Genomic DNA, 23019 nt, shown 5'->3' on the forward strand with positions numbered 1-23019 from the left:
AAAGCTTCATTAAATCTATTTTATCCATTTAAATCTATTAGACTTTACTTTAAGTCTAATCTTTGAGTTGATGTTGAGTGAACTCATTTACATTTTGAAAAAAGCCAGTTGAGTCTAATAATAAATTAGCTGCAGTGTGAGTGCTGATATTTTCAACATATAAACGAATGTTAAAATCAGCCACTATAATTATTTTACCAGAACTGAGCATCAAATCAGATTAAAAGTGAGAAATTGGAAACAATTCTAAAAGGGAGGTTTTTCAATCAATTATAACTCTGCCTAGGTCTTTGCTTTATTATTAAAATACAGTGAAAGATTGCTGCCACTCCTCCTCTTCAGCCTGTGCTACCTGCATTCTGACAGCTCATAACTCGGGGAAGCTGATTCATTTAAACAAATGTATTCATCCTTACAAGATTTAGAAGAGAGTGACCCATTGTTTAATATTCCATATTTAGTTGTTTTGCTATTTTGTACAGTTAGAATACTTCTAAGTTTCATTTTGATTTTTAATAATTAAAATATTTTTGCTGGTATTTCATTTTTTTAAGGAAGGAAAATTCCTTTTTTGTCTTCATGTACTAAGACTCAACTTTATTTTATCACTGTGTCTGAGCGAGGGGATATCCTGAGTTAGCTATGAGGCTTTGGGGCCAAAGCTAGGCTAAAAGGCTAATGCGACCTTACATTCTGAGTTCACCTTTTTTTAAATATTTGAGAGCACAACAAATGCATAAACCCAGGCACACATCATCCACAAATTCCAAAACTGACCAAACCATCATCTCCCAAGTGTCCAATGCCCCCTGTACCTCTCAAACATGTACAAACACAAGCACATGCACACTCTGAATTTTTATAGCAAGTACAATATCTCAGCAGACACCTACACATAGCCACTAAAACTCTCGAAGACATCACACATACAGCCCTCGCTGCTTATATCCTCTGATTTATGGTTGTTTAATATACAGGAATATTAAGCATGCGTAGGTGAGGATCCCTGTCGGCTGCCGGCATATTAATGGGTCCCGCGGAGACTTGCTGACACCCTGTTTGTCATGTCGGGGCCCCGGCCCCTGCTCTGGATGCGCCCTATCCCATGCACACACATGAATACCTATGATACCTATGCATAAGTAATGGGACAGCTCCCCGGCTTCCACTGCGGATACTAGGAGGCTGATGGAAGACAAATCAGAGCGAGGAAGATGGAGACAGGGAGGAAATAAAAAATTGGAACAAGAGGGATACAAGGAAGAATATACAAACACTCAGCCGGTGCTGCTAATTTCAGCAGAGGGGCTCTTAATAAATTTACATGTTACAGAGGACTGCAATGTAAAAAATAATTGCAGTTCAAAAACCTAATTTATATTTACTAGTTCAAAAATATTCTGTCCGCTTTAATATGTGCAGGAAACTGTCAGTAACTTGTATTACATCATTAAGCTTTGCGTTCTTTGTGTCTGTTGAAATACATCAAGACGACAACAAAACATTATGCATCTTCTCTTTCCTTACACAGTGGAACCAATGCTGATTTAAACTCTTAGTATCGCAAATACAACTGTTATGCCCTGTCTTTGATGTATTCTTGAAGGAAATATTAAGCAGTTCAGTGAAGCATATGATGCAAGGCAACTACTGTATTACTGAGCAAAAAAGAAAATTGCGCCAGTGGGAGCTGTTTGGAAAGGGCACGCTTCATCAGCTTTAGTGAATGACGTTCTAATGGATCAAATCTTTTTTCTTTTGATATCTTATTGAGTTACTACAGCTAGACATGCTATACAGCATGTGCCCGACCCATCGTCACCATGTTTGCTTGTGTGTTTTTCTTTCATTTTTTTGTTCTTTAATAGGAAAAATCCTCCAAAAATGAAAGAAAATGATGCATTGACTGAATGACCACAAAATAGACAATATTTACTGTACTTTTAATAAATGAGAAGAAGAGAAACACAGCTTAAATATTGGGGTTAAGATCACTCTCATCCAAATTAGTCTGATGGTTAATTGTTGGGATTAAATTTGGGGTTAATTTAATAATTTAAATGCAATCTCTGCAAGCGTTATTCTAACTGTAAGTTAGGCAGTGTTTGTTTCAGCAAACATCTTGAATTTGAACAAACTGGGTCAGAGGTAAATCACTTATCCTGCAGCAAAAGCATGCGGAGGAGAATGTGATGTGTTGCAGCAATGTTTAAATTATTTCCGTCTGACGTCATTGAAATGTAAAGTTTTTTTGTTGTTGTGTCAGAACAGTCAGGACTGAGCTCTTAGTCCGGGGATAAAGTGAAACACAAGCGGTTGCATATTGTTAACTATAAAGGGCATTGCAGTAACATAGAGCAGAGTTACATTCAAATTTCTAAAAACTATTCTAACCTTGACAATAACTACATACCATAAATGTGACTGTGTAAACAGATTAGGGTTCTCACACACAGACACACAAACCTCTTTAGTGCTACCTCCATTACACTAGTCTCAAACGCTGCACGGCCTAAAGTAAGGGCCCAAAAATGCAATTTAAGTCAACTTTCAAGATTTCCTCACATTTGGTTTCCACTTGATGCCCTGAAATCACATGTTGCTGCAAGCTGCTGTGTAATGGAATGAAAAGATTGTAATAACAAAGCACATGACCCCAAACCTCCTTTTGCTATTGTACACATTCTTTCAGATGAAATGACAGCTTCTCCCTCTTGCCTGTGGCCTTCTGAACACCTTTCTTGGGCTTCTCATGAATATATGCATGTGTTTACCGGTGAGAGCTCTATGTGTGTGCAAAGTTTGTGTGTGTGTGGTGAGGGGTGTCAGCCGTTCTGCATGGGAGGTCTTTACCAGCTGTGGCAGGAGTCACCCATTGCAGCTTCTGGCCCCTGACAAAGTGCTGCAGGGCCCGTCTTGCCCCCGAGCTGAAAGTTACCGCCAGCAAAACAAATCAAATGCTACCCCCTCCCCACCCTTGTCAGCTGGAAAATGACAGGCCGGGACATTCTGCCCAGCGGCCATTCACTATTAACGGCAATTAATTAAACCACACATGGCAGGTAAAGGGAGAAGCCTCCGGAAAGATTTTAGTTAGGCTGTCTTTGCTATACTTTCATCCTCTAAGGGTCTTATTTCTTTAACATATTAACTTTGCTTAGTTGCATGTGATCATTTCAGGGATCTTGGGATTTTTAATTTAGTTTGAATTTCAAATGGGTGAAGAATTTTGTCTTAATATCAAACTGAAACGAGATGAATAGCAGAACGGCTGCTTTTATTAAAAATACTGAAGTAATTTTGTAGGACCAAATCAGCTGCAACCATTGGCTTTAATGTAGTTTTTCTTTCAAAGCTGTAATGGAAAGATGACCTTCAGGCCCCTTTATTCACTCCAAATGTAATGATTTCAGAAGAGAATGCATCATCAATGTATGTGAGGGAAAACTGGCAGTTTTAAATATTATTTTTGAAAAAGCTGAACCCTCCCCTTCTTTTTGCCTGCAGTCCTGTCAGTTCTGAATGGGCATGTTTGACCAGGGTTCTGAGCCGTGTTCAAATTAAACAAAGAGGCCTCAAAACAGCCAGCCAAAAGTATCATCATTACCATTCTCAGTCTGCTGCCAAGTCTAATATTTTATCTATTACTTTGTCTGGCAACTCTAAGTGCACAACGGCTACCAGATACCCCCAGCACCCCCTGACCCCGTGACAAACACTAATAAGCCATACTGGATTTCAAGGCACTGGTTTGAAATGAGAGGCTTCACTTTACAAGGTTCTCTGTATAGAGTGGCTATTACTGAGATGTTCACCGTTAAATGTTTAAATAAATATATTCCTCTCCTTTCGTACGAGCAATCATTTTGTCAGAGCACATATTAACCATCTTCTAAATAGTGGATATCTCAATGGGAGGAAATTATTCACATGCATATTGATCATGGACGAATACTTTCCACCAAAAGCTAATGTGCAGCTCAGCTGTGAATTAATGGAAAAAAGACTGGCCGTGTCATTTCACCAGAACTTGGGTAGAGGTTTTTTAAAACACCTCTGTGCAAGTCCAGAAGCACTCAACCTCCAATTTTAACTGCTCGATGTTATAATTTTTTCCTCCACAACTTTCAGAAACAGTAATTGCAAACAGGCATCATATCTTGAAAAATATATGGTGCAGCACACACAATGTAAAAGAAAGAAAGAAAGAAAACCCCCCAGCCTGTATCTGCTTTTCCACTTCTGCAGATGTGTACTGTAACATCGAGATCATATTTTAGTGAGTAGTGTTTACTATAAAACCCCAGAATAGACTAAATATGTGGTAAACTATTCATGAAGTTGTAAAAAAACAGTACTGTATAAGTGCTATAAAAAACATCGATATTCTGAGTAAAATGTAATTTTGAAGGACTTCTGGTCAAAGCAAACCTGGAGGCTGTGTAGTGCATTCAAGTGGCTTAGATGCTGACTTGTTATAGGCAGCAGTGGAATGTAATTGCGAGTACTTAACTACAGGAATTTTGAGGTATCTTAGCTGAGTATCTCCTGTTTTACTCCTCATACAGTCCAGAAAACATAAGACAGATTATTTCTTTTTTCTCCACCACATTCATTCTATAGTTACTGGTTACTTTAAGGAGTGAGACTTTGCAAGCAACACATATGATTAATGCAGAAAAGACTATTAACCATTACACATAATGCACCGCTGCTGATGCACGCTGAACACATTGCTTCCCAACAGTTTCCCATGTTTAAGCCAAAATTAATTCAAATTACAGAAGCCAAACATCAGCAAAGCTTGTAATTTCTAGTTGAGTCGATAAGCTAAACTGCGTAACACAAATATGTTTTTGTACCTTCTAGCTTCATGCCGACGGTGAGGCACTTTTGGAAGCGGCAGTATGGGCAGCGCTTTCTCTGGGTCTTGTCAATCTGGCAGCTCTGGTTCTCTATACATGTGTAACGCTTGTTGTTCTGGACGGTGCGCTTGAAGAAGCCCTGTGGAGAGAACCAATTAAGACGTCAACCCGCTTGACCCCTGCAATGCAATGGTAATTGGCCCATTCACACTCCCAGACAGATGGAGAGGGACAGACTTAATGGATACACACACACACACACACACACGCACGCACGCACATGCAAGTTTTAAAAGCTATATGCCCATTGATGTGGTGCTTTATAGACATGTGTAGATGCGATATATATGAAGCAGACACACTTTGAACTCTTAATGAAAACTGAGTATTTACAATTCATTTATATTCATTTAATAATTTATTTTGCTTTAAATAAAAAAATGCTGCAGATATGCCCGTTTCACATACTTTTACTTGACAGCTAATCTTTTCATTGCATTGCAAACTACTTCATAAAAGTCAGGAATTATAATTTGTTTCCTGTCAAAATTGCATTCATATTTTCAATATTCTCTGTTCAAGTAAAAGACTCTGGGAATTACAGAGTAAGCATCTTTTCAACTCTGCACTTAATTATTGAAAAATATGAGTGCAGGAGCCCAAAAAATCCAATAAATTATATCCATAATTCACAGTTCCGGGATTACAGAGATTCATACCTGCAACATGGAATTTATTATCAGCAGCAGCAGTGAAAATCAAACGAAGGGAAGATGGTATTAACGTATTCTAGATCCATAACCTAGGAGGAGAATCCGTAAACCTGGTCTTTAAAATAAAATAAAAATAAAAAAGAACCGGTGGCTATCAATATTTCACCAGACACAAATTTAATTGACAATCTGCATTGCCTGACCTGTCAAAAAAAAGAAAAAAAAAAGGCAGTGCACGCGGTTTTTGGATTATCGACTTCTCAGTGCCAAGAAATCCATGCTTCAGAGAGAACTTTCTCTCCAATTTTCCATTTAGCACACAGTGTGTGTTATAAATATCTGGACCAAAGTGGATTCAAGCGTGCTATAAAAGACACACAGTACATCGTCAGGAGAAGCCGACGACACCTCACTGAAAAGCTCCAAGTTGAGGTTCATTTGCACAGCTACAAGCAACATTTGTTGCCTTGACAAATTTACAAAATAACCAACGAAATAAATTGCGTACTAATTGACATGAAATCAAAAAAATCATCCTTCCTAGCGTGAAAGTATATGCTGCAAAAGTATCTAAAATTCACAAAATTCATGTTAACTTGGTGTCAACTTGGTATTTCTGCACACACACACACACACACACCAGGAAATGCAATTTACTCTTTTTCAATACAAACAGCAACTCAGAAAGAAAAACAAAATGAATTTCACTGTATTTCACTGCTTGATGTCCTCTGACCTTTTCTCCTGCTACACCATTTTTCTTTCTTGTGTCTTTCTGTCTCACTTGATAAATTAAAAAAAACATCCCTTTGAATGTTTGATATGAGCGCCGTGCATCTAAGCACTGACCTCTAATTTGTTGTTTGTAGTTTCAGCATTTTCAGGTCATTCCTCTGTGCTCACACAGCTAGCCCCCCCCCCCCTCCCCCCAAATAAAAAAACACAAAAAGAGCTGTTGACTAATGTAGCCCATTTCATTGTTCACTTATTTTTACTTCAACAAGAAGGTACCATTTTTACTTTACGCATGCTGGTGTGTATGAACTGAAAGTGTCTGTGTGCATGGATAAAGGGGGATGTGTGTCTGTGTTTGCATGTACACTTGTTGAGTGCAAAGGTGGGTTTAGGGATGTGGTAAATCAATTGGGGATAAGGATCTGTATGTGTGTGTGTGTGTGTGTGTGTGTGTGTGTATGTGTTGTGTATTTGTGTATTTGTGTATCTGTGTGTGTCAGCTCAAATATGGAAGCCAAAGCAAAGCTCAAAAAAAATGTGACCCTGATAACGAGCGTTATTCACAACTTTGCTCCTGGGGCTCAAAGGGTGGAAGAGGAGAGTGGTGCAGGCTCGAGAAAAATTATGACATTACTTCAAAATTACAAAAATTAGAAAAATTAAAGGAAATTATTTATTCTGATAGTGCATAAGAAAAAAAGAATGTCGTATACGTAAGGCCGAGACTACAATGTAGCTGCTCTGTTTATCCAGCTTTGTTCAGGAGACACAATGGATATGGATCGCTCTGCCTATCTAACAGAGTGTGTTTAATGTCAAAATGAATCTGTCGAGTACCGGTGATTATACTTTTAACGGGACAGGCTGCCTTCATTTTAGAGATAATCAATGACAAGCTTCAGGTGAGTATCAATATTATTAATGTTTCAGCAAGCATACACAGCACTTTATCAAAGACCTCTTCATCTGCATCGTGTGTGCTTCCATACATGCACGGCAGTGTTTCAGCCAAACTGGAAAATGTGTGGACTGGCTGTCCTGCGTGAGCCTTCGCTGAGCCTGAAAAGCAGCAGAGATGCCACTGACTGCTCCCTTCAAGCAAATGCTTAGCATTTCAAGGTCATAATATGGGATAAAATCTATAACATCTGCTTTGAATAATGACCACATAGGCAAGAAATGTGCACTAGCACATCATTACTGAGGAGCTGCAATTTTACACTGAATAGTGTTAACACAGAGACATTTGTCTTAGCTTAATTTTGTGCTGACAGCTTTACTAGTTGAGGGGGAAAAACTTGGGAAATGCCTGTTTGCTCTGCTGAGGGGAACAGTGGAAAGATGCAGAAGGAGACAAATAGGTTGTTGATAGATCTCAAATTAAGCTTTAACAGTTTGATTTGCGTGGCTTCATTATTAGCCTGCACATGGAAACGTCGTGCTGTTGAGGTCTTAATGAACTTGTGATGAGAGTTTTAGACAGCAGGGTGCAAGCCTGTGCAAACAGAAACTCTATTGTACGCTTTCCTTCGTGGGTTAAAGCCCCCCCACCACACACACGCACACCTCCTGTGGTTGGTGGTTGCAAAAAAAAAACAAAAAAACAACATAATAATTTGCAAACACTCTTTGCCTGCTTTTGAACTCCAGTGTCTTTTCCAAGCCGTTCCACACTTTACAAAAATCCTCTGACACTCACAGGAAGAGTTTGTTAGATCAACTGTCACAACAATATTTGACCCCTGGCCTCTTTACTGTTGGTTTTCCTGCAGTGTTAATGGTGAGGAGCTGAAATGTTGCTCTAATATTACACTTGTTGCAAATCATTCTTTAAAAAAAATCTGCTTAAATGCTTGGCATGCAAAAAAAGAGAGAGAAGGACAGAAATGACACCATCCAGATAAGCAGTTTTCTTCACAGTGGGTAGCCCATAGTATTTAGGAAAATGGCTGACACAAGAGGAAGTATAATATCAGAGAGCGCATTAAACTCATGAAGACCACAGTTTAGTCTGTGTAAGCCTCATAGTGACACATGTTGATGCCCTACAGGGACTTCAGAGGCTAATACAAATAACTGGACATATATAATTGCATGACACTGCACAACGATAGACAAGAGTGCACTTGAATATTTTATACATCGAAGCAGTTAATCAGAGGTCACCACAGGCACACAGTACCATGCACACTTTATGTTAATAGGCAACTTCTTGCTTAAATCGTGCAGCATTTGTTTTCTATTTAGGGAATTGGGGGCACCAACCTTGCAGCTTTCGCAGGTCAAAAGTCCGTAGTGATACCCTGAAACCTTGTCTCCGCACACGGGACACATCTCGTCCAGGTCTTCGTCATATGAGTAGTCCATCATTTTTAACTGAGGGGCTGGAGGAGGACACACGGAGACACATACACAGAGAGAAGTCTATTTCAGTGCCGGGGAATCTCTTTTTCAAAAAAGCCCTCTATCATCCATCCATGGATGAAAGAGGGTGCGGAATCGCGCGGGGCAAATTAATGAGATTTTTCAAAGTTCCAGAAGACTTTTTTTAAGGTTAAATTTGAGGAGCAAAAAACGACGAATAGTAGCTTTTGGATAGAGCTGAGAGGACGCGATCATTTATTACTCCCTCTTCCTCTGCTCTTCTACATCCGTCTCAGACAGGAGCCAAAATAATAATAATGATAATAAAAAGAAGCTCATGAAAGTGAGCCTCATACATATGCAATATGTATCCGAGTCGTGAAATCGCTGGGGGAAATCGAGAGATATTAGACTTAAGGATTGGAGGAGAAAATGTTACCGCCCACAGACAAATGAAGACACAGAGAAGCCCTTATCTCTGCAGGCGAGGGAGAAACCCCCCCCATCCAAACCCAACTTGAACCAACATTATTTTTCTCTATTTAAGAATCAGCCACAGTACTACAGGCCATTTAATTTTATTTGCTTTATATTGGTACACACATTTTATGTGGAGCTGTGCGCTGCATTTTAAAAGTTCTCAATTCATAATTTTCCTGGTTACCGAGTTTTAGCCATTATTTATACTGAAGAGAAAATAATGACAAACGCTGGAAATAACTAATTATGTAATTTTAAATAAAGGAGGAAAAGCATAAAAATTCCCTCACCTTCCTTGCAGATTTTCCTCCTTTTCTCTCCCCCCCCCCCCTCTTTTTTTTTTTTATATTTAGGTCTTAATAGTCTACATACAAGTACGACTATTTCTGAGGTGTCTAGCCCTCTTTGCCCTGTTAGAAATACCCACCTGCATAAGTCTCTGTGTGTGACAGCGCTACAAGCAAACGGGCATGCTGACTTTTACAACAGTTACAAAAGTCTTTATGGCACTAATCATAAAAAGCAGGCAGGATCAAAAAGGAAACCACAGTGGATATGGCTGTAAAAGTGGAAATATTTTGTCAACTACGCCTTCCAATGTCTTTACATGGGCTATTAGTACTGCTCGACTTCAAAATCCACTCATCTGCTCTCTCCGAGACCTATTAATTAGACATGATTTCTAGTTTGTTAGCGCGTTGCCCTGCTGGGATCAGCGTATCCCAGCTGAAGCAACAAGTTCCACCAAGCTCCGTTTTTTCCCTTTTCTTTTATTTCCTTCCACAGAAACTCAAAGCAAGCTCGATTTTCGAACTTTCTTCTGCGTTAAAGCGCAAGAAGGACACGATTTTAAAGGCCTGTTCTTACGACGTACCGCAGGTGCATTTTGGACGCCTTTTCAAAAAGAAAATAAACACTATCCGAGCCCTGGTTGCAGTTCTGAAGTGATGACGCAGTGGAAAGGAAATAATAAATTAAGATATCCGAGGGGTGTCCGTCCTGAGGCCGACAATAATGAATATTTATTTTACAGGATCCTATCCAAATATTTTCTTTCTTTCAATTGTCATTGCTATGGTGTTTCCATTATTTTGTACAGTGAATTTCGCCTTTTAAGGAGCTCTAACAGCACATGACGCGACGTTATGCCTGTAATTATAGTCCAAATAGTGTTTTTTATACACAGACAAATTGAATATATTTCAGCACCTCGTTGTATAACTGACAGACGCAGGTGAATGCATACAACGTCTGCGCAGATTACCTCCAGAAACACATCGGCCCGACCGTCAATCATTTACTGTCCACTTGCTCATAAAATAACAAAAGACAAAACAAAAAACCCAACGTCCTCCAATTGTCAAAAAAACAAAACAAAACAAAAAACCTCGTGATTCTAAAAGAAATTCATTTCAGTCGGAGCTTCCTTGTTTTAGCTGCCTGTAAAAAAAACCAGTTGGGGTAAAATAAGAAAAAAGGTAAAAGGGCTGGCAAACAAGCCACTCCTTGTTTAAAGTGAGAATACGTTATCAATGTCTTATAAACCGAGAGCGGGCTAATTGATTGTCCGGTTATACTGCCGTGGAAAGACATGCTGGAAATGATCAGGGTTATATGAGTTTAACTTGCCATTGAGGTCAGAATTTCTTCAAAAATGTAGCTGCTTAATGTGCAGCCTACTGTGAAGATCAAGAAAATAGATTTTTACGGCATGCCACTGGGAATTTAAATAATTATGCTCATTCTGAAAAAAAATGCAGGGGTCCTAAAATTTGCTCTTCATTTTTTTTAAATGACACCGATTTCGAACATCTGAAGGCCTTACGCAGTTCTCCTCGAATGTGAGATAAAAACCTCCAACAACAACAGTTTAAAGCTTACAAAAAAGATTTCACACTACAGCATTAAAGCAACATCTAAAACGTAGTGATTTAGTTTAACTTTATTTTGCAGCTGTATTTCATTTGAGAGTAGAATCAACTTGGCTGTACTACGAGAGAAAGCTATTGCGAAACTACGTGTTGGCAGACAATACCAAGCTCTTCTTTACCGTTTGTAAAATCAATAAACTAGCTCATAATTATTTTGTTCTTGGGTAAAAGTTTGCTGTCCTTAGTCAAATATTTTAATCTTAATCAGACACTCCAGTTTTGCTTCGACATCAACAACTCTTCCTTTTCTTTAGAAACAAAACCACGAGCAGGTTTGAGATATTTCTTATTCTGCTAAGAGAAAGTCATCTGTTTCATTCTAAAATCAGAGAAATAAAAAAAAAAGAAACAAACAAGAAAAAGTTACATTGACAGAATACCTCTGCTCTGTTTCTTGCTTTTTACGCGCTGCTGCCGCTCGCTCTAAGCGTGAATGACAGGTAGGTACCTGTTTGACCGCGGGCCAAACTTTAAAAAAAAGTGCTTCCAAGTTGAAGTGGAAGAACATTATCGAAGCCTTTTGGAGATCATGTTGAATAATAATAATAATAATAACCCCCCCTAGTAATTACCTGCTAAGTTCGTGGAATCAACGCGTTCGTGTATTGGCGTATGACAGATCGGTAACTGTTCCTCATTATAAGAAAAAAAGGTAACGAATACAAGCATGTACATTTTAGTGAGTACACTCTCAGCCGGAAAACGCTCCACGAAGACAGCGAAGTGGAAGCTTCGGGCAGACTACCGAGATTCAAATGAATGACAGTTCTTACCCTGCATGTTCCTTGGCATGTGCCCCTGTTCGCCATACGATCGAGAGAGTCCCAGGGATTCAGTCTCGAATTTGGGCAGCATGACAGCACTGCCGGCCTGAGATAGAGACTCCGCACCGCACGGCGGGACACCTGGACGTCAGAGACAGGCGTTCGCACAAACACCCCCCGAAAGACTGTCCCGAGCGACTTCTACCGTCCTATTTCTTACTTTATAACTCTCTTTCACTTCCAATTATCAGGCAATGCTCCAACGATAAAGCCAGATTAAGACTTTTTTTCTAAACAACAGGCTTGCATAGCCTGTGTGTAACGCTGCTTTGACTTAGCTACACTGATTTAAAAAAAATATTAAAACGCATTTACGCAAAAAAGAAAGGAAAAATCTCAGAAATAACGCAGGAGAAAACGGAGTGATTCCTTCTAAACTAAGTAAGAAGCACTTTCGCGAAGAGTTAGGGAATCACTCTGCACTTAAGAAAACAGCACAAGGTCCGGATTAGAATGCGATGGTAAGTTTCCCTTTATCTTTTCCAAAGTCTTTAAAGCGCGTCAGCCATTAATGTGAGACTGTCAGTGTAACTTTCAGCCTTGAGCAGACAAGCACGAGCCGCCGGGGCCGCCCTCTCCTGTGCGTAAAGTCGGATTCGGTGAGTCGGTCGGACTGTCTGGAGATGTGGAGACCTCTCCTCCTCCTCCTCGCGGCTTTGTTTACTCCGCTCTCTCCAATCCGAGACGCATGCGGTCGTCTGACATCATCTTCCTCCGATCCAATCAGGAAAGAAGACCGGGAAACATCGCCTCAAACTCTCCAGGTCCATCTCTCCAAAATCTCATCTATTTAATCCCGTTAATGACGGACTTTAAAAGCGGAGGGAGAACAAGGAAATCAAGAGAAGTGATGCAACTGTAGTGAGATCACCGACTGCGTCTGGGCGCACGGAATGCAAATACAAAGCGCAAGGTATGTGGATCAGAGCGCTTTAGCACACGCACGCACAGGGAGCGTGAGAGCGAGCGTTCCTATATGCTAAGTAATTTTTTCATATATATACAAACTTTAAAAGATGAACTATTGTGACAAAATTATACTCTTTCCTTCTGCTTTTCTTTCTTCTCTCTGTGTGTCTGCGCCCGTGTGTGCGTGTGTGACCACTCCATCTTAAAATACAGGTGAGGACATTGTAAATTCTCCATAAGGCCATATAAATTTCATGGAAAACTCGAGCATCACCGGCCTCAGGCTTGAAATGACCTCACTGTCTAATCAAATCGCCCCCTTTATGCAATAAATTATACCTTTGCTTCTGAATCATTAACAGTAATTGGCTGAGCGGGGATCAATTAGTGATCTGACGTCACTGCCTTTCAAATTAAATTCATGCAAAAAAGAATGACACTACAGCATCCCCGTAATGCCCCACGACCACAATCACAAAAAGCTTGTGTAACTTATTTTAGTTCGCAGACCACAGAGAAATATCCAACTTTTGAATCAGGTAGAAGTCTAAACTATTTTCTGTCGCGTTAAGGAAACGATCTGGATTCCTGTTGTCTGCGCATGTCTTTTAGTGAGTTACTAAACTCGGAAAACGTTATTGTTTTAAAGCACCGTTATAAAGGATCGCCACAAAACCTTTACTTCCCGCAGGTGCGTATATACTACTCCAAAATCTGTTTGGGGCTTTCCTAATCACTGCTGTGGGTAATTTAGTCATGAGGAAAATTGACATAAAAGTGATCCACATCATTGAATGGCAGAATACCGTCACTTCAAAACATTCATGAAGCCAAAAGTGTTTGTGTGGAAATGGCGGCGGTGTGTTTTTATGAGTGAGGGAGACACGGAAAATCACCAGACAAATCTGACGAACATAAAAGGGTTACAGAGGGCACACACACACACACACACACACACACACACACACACACACACACACACACACACACACACACACACACACACACACACACGTCTCAGTACCCACAGCTAATGGTAATGTTAAGACTTTGTCATCTCTGAAAGAAAAATATTTTTTATAGCAATATAGGGCAAAACCCCTGCTCATTATCATAAAATGCAAGGAGCACAGAAAGGTGAGGTCCCCCTGATGACAATTATTTGTCTTGTTTTAATATATAAATATATAACTAATAACATATTTTACTTGGAACAACAATTTCCAAGTAAAATACTTAGAAATTCAATTAAATAGATTTCACAGTAAAGCCAGAAACACAGTCAGAGCGCAGCCACAGCTGTTGTAGTCTTCTTTTTTTTTTTACAGAGTTGAGTAGCTAAAGTCTGGGTGATTTATAGACAACCATTTTGCCATTATATATATATGTATATATATATATGTATATATCACCTGTGTCGCCGCATACACACACACACACACACACACACACACACACACACACACACACACACACACACACACAAAACAGGCTCATATGTACTGATCAGGTCCTCTTTGGAGCATTGCCCGTTTCTCCCAAAATGCTCTCATAAGTGAGTTGTCCTGTCTTTGTGAGGATGCTCTATGTAATGTATTTTTGTAGTTGTTATCATTATCCTAACGCAAACTTAAATTTTACAATAAACTTTAATGAAGTCATCACACTAAAATAAAAGCTATGGGGACTTGTTTTTCTGTACCTGCAATGTTAATCTGTAAACAGACTGATGCTCCTACTTCATCAGTACACTGTTCACTTGTACTTCATGTGTTCACAGGTTCTCTACAGTATGTGTGCTCACATACACACATAAACACAGGCATACAGTAAGTTTCTATTATACTTCCAACTGAAATGTTTTCCTTACACAGTGATCTGGAGTCGTCTTAGGAAAACAAGTGAGATGTGATATATTCAAATACACAAAAATATAAAAAATATAAAACTGAGAACTTTAGCTTTGAAATGAAAGTAGTTACCCTGCAAAGTAATCTCTGTATCCACACACAGACAAACACAAACAGGTCTTTTTATTTGTTTTGTTTTTAATTTTAGACAGCGAGTTGGTGGCCAGGTTTAGGTTCTTAGGTTTGTCAGGATCCTGGGTGGTGGTGGTGATGGGGGTCCACCAATCAGCAATACACACTCAGTACTGAGTTGGGATTGGCTGAAACTGTGTTACTTGAGGGCAGTGGTGGGTGGAGTCAGAGGTTGACAAGCAAGAGAGGACAAGTAGGGGCTGAAGGGTGAGGGGGGAGCAGGGTAGGTTATAAAATGACACAGAGACTGATAAGACCTGTGGCAAGATAGCTCTACTGGAATGATTAACTTATTTAGAGGGAGAGAGAGAGAGAGAGAGAGAGAGAGAGAGAGAGAGAGAGAGAGAGAGAGAGAGAGAGAGAGGCCCAGCCAGTGAGTGATGGTGAAAGCTAATAAGAAACATAGAGACACAAAGGAAGTAAGGGAGGAAAAAGAGTAGGTCCAAACTTTGAAGATGAAGCATGAAGAAAATAATGTTCGATCATAACAGTCACAGAAACTGTGAACTTAATTAGATAGATAGATACGTAAGTAGTAGTACTTTATTGACACTGAGACTTTACAGTTTACAGTCCGAGGTTATAAAATGACACATTAAATGATGTACAAAAGTACAAATCAAACTCTGGACTATTCACCTCCCATGTTATGGTTCCAAGTTTGGATTTATCTGATTGGCACAGACACAAGCACACACAGTGACAATTTGAGCAGCAACACTGCAGGCTGTAAAAATGATATTTTGCATGCATGCATGGTAATTAAAAGTGCCAAAGAATTTAAAACTTCATGCAGTCTGTCTTTCACTTGTGTGTCATATTTTTTGCATGCGTGTTTTCATTTGTAGGGCTGACACCTTGTATGGTCTCAGCTTGTGTGTGAGTTTTATGAGGGAGTGCATGTTTGTGTGCGCGTTGTGTTCATGAATGAGTGTATTCCTGCGTGTACAAGTGTTCTGATCAAATAACAATAGCCTTGGAAATGTACAGCAACACACACTAACATCATTAAATTATAATCAACACACATTTGCTATTCATAAGCAGGAAATCACCCCCTCCACCACTCACTGCCAGACACAGACACCCACATACACACCTCTCTCCCCTACCTGCTACTGTTTTCTGTATCGAAGATGTAATGTAAACAGTCATTTGTTCTAAAAATACAGCAGGACTCAAAGTACAGAGCAACAACTCACAAACAGAACTTCACTGAGGTAAACAAAACACGAGAGAATGATTTATGGAAGTAGCTGTCAGTAGCTTTGAGGTTTTTGCGCTGTTCTTAGGATGGCAGTCTGCAGGAAACAGACCTCTGATGTTGTGCCTGGAATCTGCTGGAATCTATCAGTTTGGTGGTTATGGCTCCTAATGTTCCCATTACCACTGGGACCACTTTGTTTTCCTGTGCTCCTTCTTTCAGATGTTGCTGTCTGCTGGGATTGCCACATCTATCACAACTGTGATCTTGTGCTCCTTGTCAACCACCACTATGTCTGTTTGGGTTGCCAGCAGCTGCTTGTCTATCAAGAACCTGGAGTCCCACAGGACCTCAGCCCTGTTGTTCTTAACCACCTTTGGGGTTGTTTACCATCAGGACTTGGGTCCTTCTAATCCACAGACAGCACAGATGTTTCTGTACACTATTCCAGCCGCTTGATTGTGCCTCTCATTGTATGCTGTCCCAGCTTGCATCTCACATTCTGCTACAGTGTGCTGGACAGTACTCCAGGGAACCTTTGCACACTTTGCAGCTCAAGCTCTGTTTGCTGTGGTAGAGTTTTGCATTTATGGATCTGAAGTTTGGGCTTAATCTTGCGCTGCAATAATCAAAGCCTTGGTGCTGTCCTTTAGGTCAGCCTTTTGTGGCCACTTGCAGTTTTTCTCAGTCTCAGGTACTTCCTCTAACTCCACTTCCCATGCAGGTGCTTAGTCTTCCACAACTGTTTCCTGCCGTTCTCCTCACTGTTTTTCTTCAGCTGCCATCTCAGGAAGTATTCACAGATGCTCCGTGTTTCATCCTGAATTGTCGCTGTGACACTCACTAATCCTCGCCTTCCCTCTTTCTGTTGTTTGTTGAGGCTCAAGGTATCAACTTTGGGTAAAGATCACTGTGCACTGGGACGAGTTTTTGTTTCTTTACACCGGTGGTAGCTGTCTCCACCTGTGGCCAGCGTATTATTCCAGCTGGGTATTTGATGACCAGTGGGACATATGTATTGTTTGCCTGGATTTTATTCCCACTATTAAGCTACCCTCTGAGCACCAGCCTTACCTTCTTTAGGTATTTGGCAGTAGCTGACCTTCTTGCATCTTCTTCATGGCTCCCGTTGGCCTGTGGGATACCCTTGTAACTGCCATGTATGTCTACTATTTTGCCTTCAGACAACTCCACCTCTTCAGTCCAGATCACCTTCCCTCTTTTTGCCACCATCTACCATTCAGCCACCGAGTCCACATCGCAGTGTTCTTGCTGTAGATACTGGTCATATGGAGAGATGGGCAGTAACGCGTTACATGTAATGCCTTACTGTAATCCGATTACTTTTTTCAAGTAACAAGTAAAGTAAGGGATTACTATTGCAAAAACGGTAATTAGATTACCGTTACTTTCCCGTAAGCACGCTGAATTACTGCGTTACTAAAACCGTGATTTTTTTGCGAGAATGTGTCATGACAGTGACGTAAGCGAGTGTGACGTTTGTGACAACAGCTGTGTGCAGATCAACAATGGATAATAAGAAGGTAGAATGGAAATAACCATTTAATTCTACTCGCACTGAGTTGTAGGCTTTCTTGTAGTCCTAGTGTACTGCTCTATCAAGCAGTGGCTGGTGTTTTCATCCTCTGGTGTTGTTTCCAATGTCTTTCTGAGCTGTACTCATATTTAGACTCATGGACTTTCTCAGTCTGGTTGCTATGATGCTTTCATGATTGAGCTTTCATGTTGTGTAGAGGCCACTAAACATCCTCATTCACGATCAGGATTGTTCTGCCCTGTATTAGCCAATCTGCTGTTAGCAGACCACTTATTTGTGCTGCGAGGTATTCATGGAGTGCTATAACCTTCTTCACTTAATATGGGTGGATAACATCAGGTTCTGGTGCTGCCCAGGTCTTTATGTTTTGCCTGAGACAGGTAGTTGGATAACTGCATTTGTGGCCTTGATTAGTTTTTGTGTGGTGTGCCAACCTCAGTTCATTGAATTCACCTATTATATCAGGATGGGAATCATTCTGTTGTGTCCATCCTGCTTAGTTTAGGTTGATATTTACTCTTCGTCTAATTCCTGAAGGTAAAACTTTGACTCCTAATCTCCTACATGCTCCTTTTAATTCACCAGCAAGTCTCAAATCTTGTCTGCATAAGAGGTTGCAAGAAATAAACAAAGAAAATGAGAGATTATTAAAGATTTGTGAAATATGAGGTGTTGTGAGTCTTTTTTCCTTTTTTTGGATTGAAGACGATGGGTTTTATCCACCAACCAAAAGAGAGAAACACTTCTACAGTTCAGTTTGGATATGATACCGTATCATAACTTAACTGATTTATTCTATGGTGTGCATTTCCGTAAAGCCTTCCATGTGGACAGTTTTGGAGCATTGAAGTCATGCTGAGAAGATTAATTCTACTCCTTTTTCTAGACACTCTCTATGGGAACATACACTGCTGACTCTCTCTCAGCTTTCAGTAACCATTTAAAGCATCTGGTATCAAACATCTAGAAAAAGTAGCAACTACATTTTGATTGTGGTTCTTGTGTGAATTCTATTGCTCTTACACTAAAAATCACAAATCAAATAAAAATAGTTATTAAACTTATAATAGTACAAGTACAGATTAATGATTGAAGTGGTATTACATGCTCAGTGATACTGAAATGAAAAGTGTGTGATGCAAAGAAAACATCAAAACACCCCATATGCTTCTCTCCAAGGAGTTCTTTTCAACAAGCTTAGTTTTTAAAATAAAAAGATATATTTCATGATGTGTTTGTTACATTCTTGCATGATACCCTTACACTGTTTCTTATTGTCTAATTCTCTAATTCCTCAGTATGTCTTGTACTCCTTTGACTTTCTATTGTGCCCCCAGGTCAGCTGCTGTTACCTGCTGGTCCCCAGTTCTTTGGATGAAGGCAGTCAATGGAGGAAACAGAGTGTGTCAACAGCAAGTGTTGACATTTGGCTTAGGAGATAAACCTCACAGGGGATCAAACAAAGACTGGCTCTTTTGAGTGGAGAAAGGAGTGTGTGTGTGTGAGTGTGCGTGCACGCATATGTTTGTGTAAAGATGTTTCAATGTTGCAAGATTTCTGCTGACGTCCTGAAGCCGAAGGACGCTGATAATTGTCCGAGGGCTTTGGTTATCTCCATGTCAAAAGGCTGAGTGAACTTAAAAGTGAGATGAGGTGCACAACACACATGCAAAGATGTTTTAATTATTCATAGCTTCACAAAAAAGAAAAAATATAAGAGATATAAAGTAAAGAGAATATTTTCTGACACGACTGGCATCTATGTGCTCAAACACAAAGTCCCACAAAAACACACGCTGTAACAAGGGTGCCGATGTGAAAGAATTTTTGACTCTTTCACAGCAGAATGAGAAAAATGTAAAGATCATAGAAAGGTTCATTTCTAAATGACACTTAAAAGGAGGAAGACTCTTCCAATGGTTGAATAAAGAATGGGCAGCATTATTTCTCCCCTACAGAAAAGCTGCCGTGTCAATAAACCTGTCTAGAGACCAGCATTAGTACAGATACATATCAATATGCTCGTTGCTACAGGGAATGCAGTGTTACAGGTTATTCACATGATTCCAGGATGTCTTTCAAATTTCATCTAAAAAGTGCATCACAGATCCTTCATTAATGCCTCTATATTTCTGATTTTAACCCTGTTTAAATTAGCCTGTAGGTTTAAATGCTCAAAACCAAAAACCTTTGTCTTTTTCCTGCTGAAAAAAAAAGCCAGTGGTCTGACTAAGGAGCTTGGCTCTTCTTACACAATATATAATGTTTTTAATGTGATGGCAGTTTATTTTTCACACATGCACTGTGTTGAGATGCTACCAAAATAGGCAACTGATGTTAGGTTGCACTAAAGACCAAGGGAGGACATGAAAACACAGTAATCCAAACCCAGTCGTTTATTGGTTTTGAATTGGCCTTAGAGCTTCAACAATTTCTAATGGTCGTTTAGACATAGCTGTGGTCTGTGGGCATACATTCAAAACTAGTGGTAACGCTGGCCATACCCTACCGTAAATGGTTGCACAAACATATAGGCATTTTCCTATTGTGTTCACATGGGAAATAAGAATTTAGTCCACTGGGTCTCAGTTCCTCTGAGTTCATGAATAGCCACGTGCCCACTCTTGCAGCCAGCAAAAGAAAACTGGCCATACTTTGCTCTTTAGCTTTATAAAGTTAGGTTGAGCAGCAGCGATGGAAGTTCTGTATATGGCTAAATGCCCTGCTATCATCCCTAACATAAAGGACAGTCAAAGTGTCTGTTTTGTGTACTATTGAAACATCACAATCCATTAAATTTGGTACAGGTTGTTCTTGAAGGTCAGTCAATAAATAAACTGACTTAAGCACTATAGTAAACACTTTATCGAAGAGGATTATGGCCACTGTAAAAGGAAAAAGGTGGGGACGTCAAAATTCAAAACAAAAAAGACATCCCCACTTTTTTTCCCGCTGTGGCCCTAATCCTCTTCTGTAGCGCTTCCATATACAACACAAGGTGACTAAATGGCAACCATCCATGGATCCAGTTTCCTAAGCCTTTATTCAGCTGAGGTTGCAGGGGAGCTGGAGGGTATATCTGAGCACTAGGTGAGTGAAAATCTACACTGTGGTGAAAACAAAATGTATCTCAATCATATGTTTTGTCCATCACAGTAGATTCAAGACTAGACATTACATTTCACCACCAGCATTAAGACAAAAATCTTGTGGAAGGATGCTGTTTATCCATCGTTACACAACACTTTACAAAGATGTTGTATTTATCTATTTGTTTTGTCACTCTTCTTTACGTTACACTTGTGGCGCTTGTTTATACCGCTCATATATGAAAACACAGACTTGGATGCTAATTTATCATGCTATTCTTTTAACCTTCAGTACATCACTGTGTATAGTGAAATGGAAAAAATGGCTGTTCATAAATAATAATATATTAGTCAACAAATTAATAATCTCAACATATTTGTATCACTCTTCTGTGACGTACACGTAATGTCAAAAATGTACATGTAGCACAGACGTAATGTCGTCATTCATTTTGAGATCAGCCACTATGCACATCTAATACATACAAAATTTGTAAAGGTTGGAATGTTATAATAATAATTCCCAAAAGCTATATAGATAATCCTGATAATCCTGGTACCTTAAATAATTTATAAAGTAAGTTTCTTGGAGTTAATAGATTAAATAAATTATTTAATCAAATTAATAATCTAATAATTTAAAAAAAAATATTGCTGTCTTATAGTCATCTCCTGCCTTCAGTAGCTAAATAAAGGAAACAGTAATTAGTTAAGTCACTATTGTGATAATCAGAAAGTACTGTGCAGTGAACACACATTATTTGCATATTTTTTTAATGTGTAACTATTGAGCAGATAGGGGACATATATAGTGTAATAGTCACAGAGTAACACAAGCAATAGTACAGTCAGCTTTGTGTTGTGGCTTCAAAGTCTGCTCTAAACCCCAAGAGAGAGAAGCTGGTGGTATGCTGTCATTCTGTGTTAGTTTCACTTACTGAATGTTATCCAGAAGACAAACTGTAGCCCACTTATTACACATAACCGAGGATGACTGGAGAACGCTAGCCACGAAGTAATTGGGTTTATGTTGATGAAAATGCTTTTGTCATGGGACACGCGTCATTTACATTGCTGACAACAGACTACAGCAGATAAGTGCAGGAGGGAATAAGACAGTTGAGGTTGTCGATGTTATATATGGAAGATTCAAAAGAATTCAAGTGGAGAGTGTGAGAAAGTGAGCGCACACACACACACACACACACACACACACACACACACACACACACACACACATACAGTTTACTCTGGGATAGCATAACATTATGTCCAGAGAATGTCTAGGAATGCTGTGGGAACTGTGACTCATACAACCTAGCCACTTCTCCCAAAACACACACATATGTCACATACGTCCACACGTCCAAGATAATAGTTAATCTGGCATCTTGTTGGTTCTTGTCCAGGCTCTTCTTTAGAAACAGATGTTTAATTGTCATATCCACATTTAGACAGCTCCAACTTGACCATCGACTTCTTTTTACTCATTTCTTTAATGTGGGCTGCAATTGTGAGACAGACGGCAGATTAATTTGTACATAAGAGTTAGTTTAATATTAGCAACTGTGGCCATTCACAATACAAATTCCAGGCACCCTTAGTCAGTTTTGCCTTACGTCCTCCTGCATGAACAATGTATACTGAGACCCGAGAGCTGTTGTAATCTTTGTCCTGGCACTCTCAGTAGTGCACATACACATATTTATTGTGTATTGACCCTACAAAAACACATAAATAAACTCATTCATCCTCTCTGTTGTGCTTGTCACCTTTTTTGTCTGTCTCTAGTGCTCTGTTAACACACATGCGTTTATTCACACACATAAAAAAAACGCAGCGGCTGCTGGATCCATTAGCAGGTCATGCAACAGTCATTGTTCATTGCTTCCTATAGGCTTCTATTTTCTAGCGCCAACCGGAGGAACAACAGACCAGGCACATGGTTGGGTTGAAACTAAATAAACAAAGCAAAGCCAAACGGTTTATTTTGCTGCAAAGCGAATACAGCATTGATAGTATGTGTGTTAGTATACTGTGTTTATTCTGTCACAGAAACATAAACTAATAACTTTATGAGTGTATATCAAACCTTTGTGGCTTCTTATCTATTTGCATTTGTTTACAGCTGCTACTATTAGCATCATCAGGTGAAATTCCAAGCTGAGGCCCCGTAGGAGCCTACAAGTGCCAAAAACAGCTGCCGAGGGAACATCAGCTCATAGCATTGTTCTCCTTAGACAGTTCCTATCATGCATGATTAAGTTTTACGTTTTTTCTAAACTGCGGATGTCTATCCAGGACA

General features: G+C 39.6%; 1 protein-coding gene and 1 long non-coding RNA gene across 2 annotated transcripts in view; one reads left to right on the top strand and one right to left on the bottom strand.

The window, feature by feature from the left end:
• nr5a2 (nuclear receptor subfamily 5, group A, member 2) overlaps positions 1-12594 on the bottom strand; it is a 69583-nt gene extending 56989 nt beyond the window's left edge. The window contains exons 1-3 of the mRNA XM_086263253.1: positions 11862-12594; positions 8579-8697; positions 4863-5004 (exon numbers count right to left, since the gene is read on the bottom strand). Of these exons, the coding sequence (XP_086119379.1) occupies positions 4863-5004; positions 8579-8697; positions 11862-11943 (343 nt within the window). The 5' untranslated portion in view covers positions 11944-12594. The remainder of the gene's footprint in view (positions 1-4862; positions 5005-8578; positions 8698-11861) is intronic.
• LOC147313582 (uncharacterized) lies at positions 12245-21036 on the top strand. The gene is made up of 3 exons (XR_015124951.1): positions 12245-12825; positions 14602-14650; positions 18963-21036. It is a non-coding gene; the product is annotated as an uncharacterized LOC147313582 (long non-coding RNA).
• Positions 21037-23019: the final 1983 nt, after the last annotated feature.

The sequence above is a fragment of the Aulonocara sp. 'chitande type north' Nkhata Bay genome, linkage group LG15 (assembly GCF_057382095.1).
Source record: "Aulonocara sp. 'chitande type north' Nkhata Bay isolate Kocher_YH1m ecotype deep benthic linkage group LG15, A_spYH_male_GT1.1, whole genome shotgun sequence".
Taxonomy (NCBI): domain Eukaryota; kingdom Metazoa; phylum Chordata; class Actinopteri; order Cichliformes; family Cichlidae; genus Aulonocara; species Aulonocara sp. 'chitande type north' Nkhata Bay.